Here is a 7,745-nt window from a genome sequence, read left to right on the forward strand (position 1 = left end):
TTTTTTTCCTTTTCTTTTTTTACAACTTCCACCTAAGGTCTTGAATGCAATAGACTAATATAATAACTACATGAATGCATTCTAACCTTAGCTAAAACATGACTGACAGCCAACAGCTGTGAGGAGTTCTGCCTCTTTTACAGAAGTGTCAGCAAATACAGTCTGTATGTGAGGAAAACAAAAGATGACTGCTACACTAAAACACTTCACCTCCAATATTTCCTGGCAAACAACAGAAGAGTAACCCACAAAAATACACTGAAGCTCAGTACATTAGTTAACCAGTCTTTAGTGCCAATTTGGAAGTCAGAACGACTAAAACAGATCAAAATCTCGCTACACTGACATATTGTATCTAGCTGTATCCATAGTCCACTAGCTGCCATTGCAAAACCTTTAGAAAAATGTAAAATAGCTACTGATCATAGAAAAAAAACAGGATGTGTGAGGTATGACCTCTGCAATACCAATATAAAAGTTATACAGCTTTGTGGCATCCTAATATCATTGATCTCTGCTAAGTTCCAATATTCGACCTATATATTGATTTATAGTCTTTTCCTTACCATGGGAAAAGTAAAAATAGCATGTGTGTATCACTTGTGTGAAGACGCATTGTTAAGGTCAACTGATGCTTTGAGGAATGCGATGCTGCAGTTGCTGATACTGCAGTGTACCATTAAGCCATTCTAGTCATGTACTGCTACTCTGTGACTAAATGTCATTGTGTGTGTCCCAATGTCTTTGGCACCCAACGCCAAAGCCCCTCCCTAAAAAAGAAAACCCAAAGAAACCACAAAACAAAATCTGACAGCAGCACTGTGCTCTGGATCATCGCTTTACAGAAGATCCAGTAGAAATAATATATTTGTTAAACATAAAATGAGGTCCGAAATGTTTAATAAAAATGCTTCTGTTTTGCTTTTTTTCCCTAATTTAATACAACAATTGTAACTACAATTACCCAACTACCCATTTAAAATCAAAAACATAAAAGTATTAATTGAACACATGTGTTAATAGACCATTTTAAAAATAAATGTTCAAAATGTTAAACATTTACTTGTTTTAAATGTTTAGAAATTCTAAAATCGTATGTTTATTTCTAATCTGAAAAAAAAATCTCAAAATTTCAATCTTACTAGTTTTAGAATATTGGACCCCTGTGCATGTCTAAAAATGCTAACAATTAGTTATAATTGTTAGCTAAACATTTGCTGAGATTTATTAGCGTGTTAAGTAGATATGGCTTGTTTACTTCCCAGGGAAATTGAAAAATCTCCTTAGGAAAAGTAATGAAATGATCTAATCATGGAAAGTAAATACAACACAATGCTAACTGCTCATTTTCGTTATAACATTGCTCCATAATCACATCACTGTCACACTACATGAATTTTGCTACAACATCATCATTGGTACAGGCAGCTTGTGTTCTAAGGATATTGAGAGTTTTGGGTTTGAATAAGATCATTAGTTTTCATTATTAAACTTATTGTGCAACTGTAATTGGTAAAACCCCAGGTTAGTCTTACTGTTTTTCTAAGCTTGGAGTTGACCTTAACCCAAGGTCGGTCGGGAAATAACAGTATAATCTGGTCTGCATGATTATATCATTAAAAAGATAATATACATATATGCTGCATAAATTTGATTAACTGCATTATCACAAACATAAAATATGGCAGAAAAACTTTCAGTCTGTCTTGAAAGCTTTGCAATAATTAGCATCTGATGAAATAAAAAAAAATTGTGTGAATGAGAATGCAGATATCAGTGTGGTCCATAGATATGTAGGTTATAGGGGTAGACATATTTTTTTTAAGCAGACTGTTACAGGACATTTTCAGTCTGGAGGAAGATAGTGATAATGAGAATAATAATGATTTAATAATGATTTAAATGCTTTGAGCTAAGTGATTGAGTGCAATGTGTTTATCATGTTCAAAGATTAATTCTGTCAGACATCTATAATAAGCAGCAGCAACAGTGGAGGAAGTTTTTTTTGTCATAATCTTATATCATTATTATTACACTCCCCATGAGGTCTTGTTTTCCTTAAAGCAAAAGAAGCATAATAATATTTTCTTTGGAGAAGCAAAGAGATGTAGCTGAACTTTGAGGGCTTGGTATGCCGTGATGATACATACATGGTACCAGGTTGTTTTTGTGAAGACATAAAGTTTTTAACCCTTTAAGTTGTTTCTTAATCCTCCTTGAGTATCTACAGTTTCTGCTCTTTTGGGAAGTTAGATTTTTTAGTGAGAGTCACACAGATGAAAGCTAATTGCATGCACACTCAGATGATTGTTTGAATACGAAGCTGATCTTACATAGGGGGCTGGGCTGATCTTCTGAAATTCTGAGCAGGACAGAAAATTCCATGTCAAAGACAGAAGTTCTGACTTTTCGTGATCCACTTTAATCCTTTAAAGCTTTAAAGCCTCAGAACTTTTGCAAACTAAGGCTACCATCTAGCTCCCTCTTATTCCTCATTTTCCAGTAACAAAATCTGTCAGTTTATACGTCAGTCAGCATTTTTTTGATATTCACATAGTTTGTGTTGGCCAAAGTGCAATTGCCTTTTTTGAGGTCTTCTTCCTGAAAGTCCTCATTACTGTTGTTCACGCCTTCTTGGATCTCCATATAGTCAGATTTGCTCATAGTAGAACCACTTTGACTTCTTTTCAGTTCTTCTTGGGAATCGGCTTTTGGGGTGTTAACCTGCAGATATTGGGCTTGCTCCTCACCCTCTGTTTCACGGTGGTAGAAGTAGTTAAAATTTGAGACAATAACAGGCACTGGCAAGGCAATGGTCAGCACTCCAGCAATAGCGCAAAGAGATCCAACGATTTTGCCACCAATGGTGGTGGGCACCATATCTCCATAACCAACAGTCGTCATAGAAACCACAGCCCACCAGAAGGCATCTGGGATACTGTAGAATTGCGACTCAGGTTCGTCTGCTTCAGCAAAGTAGACAGCACTGGAAAAGAGGATGACTCCAATAAAAAGGAAGAAGATGAGTAATCCAAGTTCTCTCATGCTGGCCTTCAGGGTTTGCCCCAGGATCTGAAGTCCCTTCGAATGACGTGAGAGCTTGAAGATCCTGAAGACCCTCACTAGTCGGATGACACGCAGGATGGCTAAGGACATGGCCTGCTGCCCTTGCTGACCATCCTCTGCTTTCTCTGCCAGTTCTGTTCCAAGTGTAATGAAGTAGGGAATAATAGCCACCACATCGATCATATTCATAATGTTCACGAAGAAGCTGGCTTTACTGGGGCAGGCGAAGAACCGGACCAGGAATTCAAAGGAGAACCAAATTATGCAGAGTGTCTCTAGGATAAAGAAAGGATCAGTAAAGGAGGTGGACACATAGTGTGTGGTGGAGTTGCTATTATATGTGTGGACTTTATGCATATCCTCATCATCACTACGAAATATAGGCAGAGTCTCTAGACAGAAGCTGACTATAGAAATGAGAATTACCATGACAGATATGATGGCTATAATCCTTGCTGGTCCTGAACTTTCTGGATATTCAAACAACAACCAGACCTGCTTTTGGAATTCATTATCAGGCAAAGGCCTCTCCTCTTCCTTAATGAACCCTTCATCCTCCCTGAACATCTCAATAGCCTCCTCCCCAAGCTCATAAAACCGAATTTCCTCTGAAAATATATCCACAGTGACATTTACAGGGCGTCGTAACCTTCCTCCAGACTGGTAGTAGTAGAGGATGGCATCAAAGCTTGGTCGGTTTCTATCAAAGAAATACTCATTCCTTAAAGGGTCAAAGTATCTCATTCGCTTTTTTGGATCACCAAGTAATGTCTCTGGAAATTGTGAGAGGGTCTTGAGCTGTGTCTCAAAGCGCAGGCCTGATATGTTGATGACAACTCGTTCGCAGCATTCCTGTTCTCCCTCAGCGTCATAGTCCTGAGGGTGGCCTGGGTGTGCTGCTGCCTCGTCTGAGGGATCTCCTGTTGCCACCGTCATTACGCAGGAGGGTGAGGCCTGCACTTTTCACCTGAGCAGACACTACAGTGTGAGAAAAATGGAGGGTGATAGTCTGATAAAGAAGGGTTTAAATGCCACAGAGGATTCACTGAAACAGACAGAGATGCAATTGAGTATTAATATTTTACAGTGTAAATGTACATAAAGCACAAGATATCAGAGTTAAACATACGTTTACTGAGAAAAATTATCTAACCAGATAGGTAACAAAGAGCTTTCTGAAATCACACTGAACTTGAATCACTTCAGGGTTCTCACAGCAAAAATTGTGCTGCCCAAATCACACCTTCAGAAAATACAACTCTTTTTATCACATTATTAGAAAGGAACTTTCTAATGTTACCAAATTGTTATGACAGTTTTACATTACTCTGTGAAGTATACAGTACTATATAGCTCTGATTAATGTCTGGGTAGAAAGATGACTCAATAATGTGATGATTATGAGCTGCTGTGAGTCACCCTGGCAATCTTGTAAGAATAATTACTGTCTGCGCTGTGTCAGCAGTGTTAGGTCAAAATTTGTAGAAAATACATAGACATTTGGTTTACTACATTTTAGTTTATATTACTTAAAGTGCATTGTGCAATTTGGAACACAGCCATGAATTCATCCTAAATGCATGCCCATGCAGCAGTGAGATTATTAGAAAACAGCACAACCCATATTAACGTGCAACAGCATTTAGCTACAAGCAAGGTAAAAAAAAGACAGAATCTTTTACATACTGTAACATTGGAATATACAATTTACAGCTGGCCACAGCCACATGAAAGGCCCATATGGCTGGCGATTTTGATCTGGATCATTACAGTATATCCTTTGGTGAAGCCATGTACCAGTTACCTCTGTTTAGCAGCTTTGGACTCGATCCAGTACAGATTTGCTCAGAATCTGTTTTTTCTTCCAGCACATTCTAACAATCAAGGTTGTTTAGTAGATGGAGCTCAGATCTGTCTATTTCAGTATGATCCACCTGCATGAAATCAGATAAGCCTCTCATATTGCTACCTTGAATCATATTTTCATGGACCTAAAGATACAGTGGATTCTGGTTACAGCTACAATATTAATTACACAAAATTTGTTTATGTTTAGAAGACAACCAATAAGCTCGATTATTGTTTGCATGGGTACACACATGCACTAGACTGATTCATTTTTGCCAAAAAAAAAAATCTTAAATACTGTTTTATTAGTCATCAGATAAGTAATCTTGTTTTTGTTTCTGATTACAAGCAAAAAATAAACAAATAAGATTATTCTAAGACCATGAATATCTAAAATAGCCTTAAGTGCTGTTTAACATACTAACTAGCTAACCTGAGCTAAATTCTATTAATATAATAATTATATATATTTTTTATATGCAGTTAACTTTAGCTACTGTAATCAGATTGATTTAGTAACCCATGCAGAATACTGAATGGATGGCTCAACAGGTACTTTTGGTCTAATATGTCCTGTTTACATAAACATATATTAGACCAAAAGTACCTGTTGAGCAATGTTTTAGATGAAATCATGGCAAATAAACATTTTGCCTGGAAATTGGAACTTTCTGGATATTTTTCTTGAACTTTTTATCTGTAAATGCGGAACCCATAAATATGGCACTCCAACTATACTTACGTACTGGATTCTGTGTCTCATTGTGAGCTTTTGTAGCCACGTTGTATTTTGTTTATCCCACAAAATTGAATTCATGTTCTTTCCATACATATTTAGTTCTTGTTTATTTTGTTCCATGATCACAGTCTTTGTTTTCATGTGTTTTACTTAAAAAGGCATCAATGTGTGCCTGTAATCGCTTCGGCTAGCAACATGTAACAAATAACAAAAAACAAAATATAAGTGCGAGGAAAAGAAATTATATTGCTGGTGGAAGTAACAGCTAGAAAACAAATCTCTCAAAATGTGTACTGTATGAACTGTTACACTTCTTTTCTTAGGCAATATAATGTATGTTATTTTGTAAAAAATTGTAATGGTATATTTCGTTTACTTATTTGAAAGATGCAAAATAATATATGTTATATTATCATATAAAATATACCAAATATCATCCTTCATATGGAAATAAAGCTAGAGGATCTGGGCCACATCTGCCTTGGATAAGCAGGAGTTTAAGGTGTGGAGCTGGGTGAAAATGAGTCATGGGTCTGTCCCTGATTTGGGCCAAATATATTAAAACTGAAGTCTAACTTGAGGAAGCTTTGTTCTAAATTCACATTGAATGTATTAAATGTTTTAAATCCATATATCACCCTGCCCTCGGGCACTAAATTACATCATGCTTACATGTTTCTTTTTTCCAACGTGACTATTTCTAACAAGGGAAAAGGGAAAGGGGCATCATCTACTGTACACTGCTGGGGCCAAATACTGTAGTTTATTTCATTGACCAGACTTGTACAATATGTGTTCATGTAGTATAGATTTTAAAACAGAGTTCAGTGCATCTATTATGTTTTTAAGCACTTTGTGGAATCAGTCTACACTGTAGGAGATAAATTAACGCTGGGGGTTTTTGCTATTTAAAAAAAAAAACAATCGATATTAATCAGTACTCTACCTCTAAGAATAAATTCCACAGCCAAAAGCTCTGCCAGGTTTCTTCTAGATGCCAGGAAATGTCCAGGAGTTTCTGCGGTGAGGAGAGCACCGGTGTGATAGTGATGCCAAATGTCCTTATTAGATTACTTTCTGTGGAAATGAGAAAAACCTGGAGGGTACTCGGGTGTGTCTTCGATCTTCACGGCAGGTTGTTTGAAGGCGAAGGACCGCAAAGCGGGAAAAAAGACAAATAAGGCACGAGCGCTTCACGTAGTATCCACGGAGACGACGCGTGCACGCAGCAGTCTCCCGAGCGCGGCCACAACACAGAGGAGAAACCCTGCAACAGTGAAAAGCAGCATCATTAACCGTCAGCCTCCCGCGAGCATCGTTTCTGCTCGGAGATGATATGGAACATTAATAGAGACCGAATCACTAGTAATGGGCTATTTATCCGCACGGATAAATAACGCAACCTGTGAGTCAGTCAGTAGGTTACAGCATGTAAGGATTTAAGCATACGGTTTACAAGTTTACAGATGTCCGAGCAAACTCATTAGCCAGCATTTCCCCTCTTTTTTTTATGACGTTCAAATGCATCCAAGGTAATCCAGTTCCAGGAAGGCTCTAACTGGAAGTCTAACAGGTTGATCACTAAACATTCCCAACAAATCCACACAATCGAAAGTAGCCTTACCATGTGTAAGATAAACAAGTCAGCAAAAATGTTCAACAAACAGTTAACGAGGTTAAGCGTCAGTCACAGCGTCCTACCTGTATGTGTCCTTCGCCTTGCAGGTGAAACGCAGTGGTTTATATATATGTATTTAATAGTCCTTGTCGCAATATGACGGCTCGGTGTTACCCCAAGTAGTCAGTTAGTTAAGGCGTTAAATGGAAGCTGCAGCGGAGCGATGCTGTGCATACCAAAACGACTACGGCACGGCGGATATGGACGAGCCGCACTGTACCACTCCTCAGTTTTCCGCAGAGTGGCCCGCTTTAAAGGGAACGCGCTTTAGATGCTCAGAGCTTCGCGGTTGCCAGGTTAGAGCACACGTCTACATCCCAAATCACAGTTTTGTGAGTTTAAGGCAAACTCATAGGAGAAGACCAGGTCAGTGTGTGACCAAGCGGGAGAGTTCGCGCTCACAGACAATCTACT

The 7,745-nt window shown here is 38.1% G+C and overlaps 1 protein-coding gene across 1 annotated transcript; it reads right to left on the minus strand.

Annotated features, from left to right (window-relative positions):
* Positions 1 to 1,609: 1,609 nt before the first annotated feature.
* On the minus strand, positions 1,610 to 7,437 carry LOC128527258 (potassium voltage-gated channel subfamily A member 2). The gene is made up of 3 exons (XM_053499659.1): positions 7,355 to 7,437; positions 6,600 to 6,920; positions 1,610 to 4,111 (listed from the first exon to the last, which is right to left on the minus strand). Exon 3 carries the CDS (start codon positions 4,000 to 4,002, stop codon positions 2,521 to 2,523), a length of 1,482 nt encoding a protein of 493 aa, XP_053355634.1. The 5' UTR covers positions 4,003 to 4,111; positions 6,600 to 6,920; positions 7,355 to 7,437; the 3' UTR covers positions 1,610 to 2,520.
* Positions 7,438 to 7,745: the final 308 nt, after the last annotated feature.

This window comes from Clarias gariepinus, chromosome 6, assembly GCF_024256425.1.
Source record: "Clarias gariepinus isolate MV-2021 ecotype Netherlands chromosome 6, CGAR_prim_01v2, whole genome shotgun sequence".
NCBI classification, from domain to species: domain Eukaryota; kingdom Metazoa; phylum Chordata; class Actinopteri; order Siluriformes; family Clariidae; genus Clarias; species Clarias gariepinus.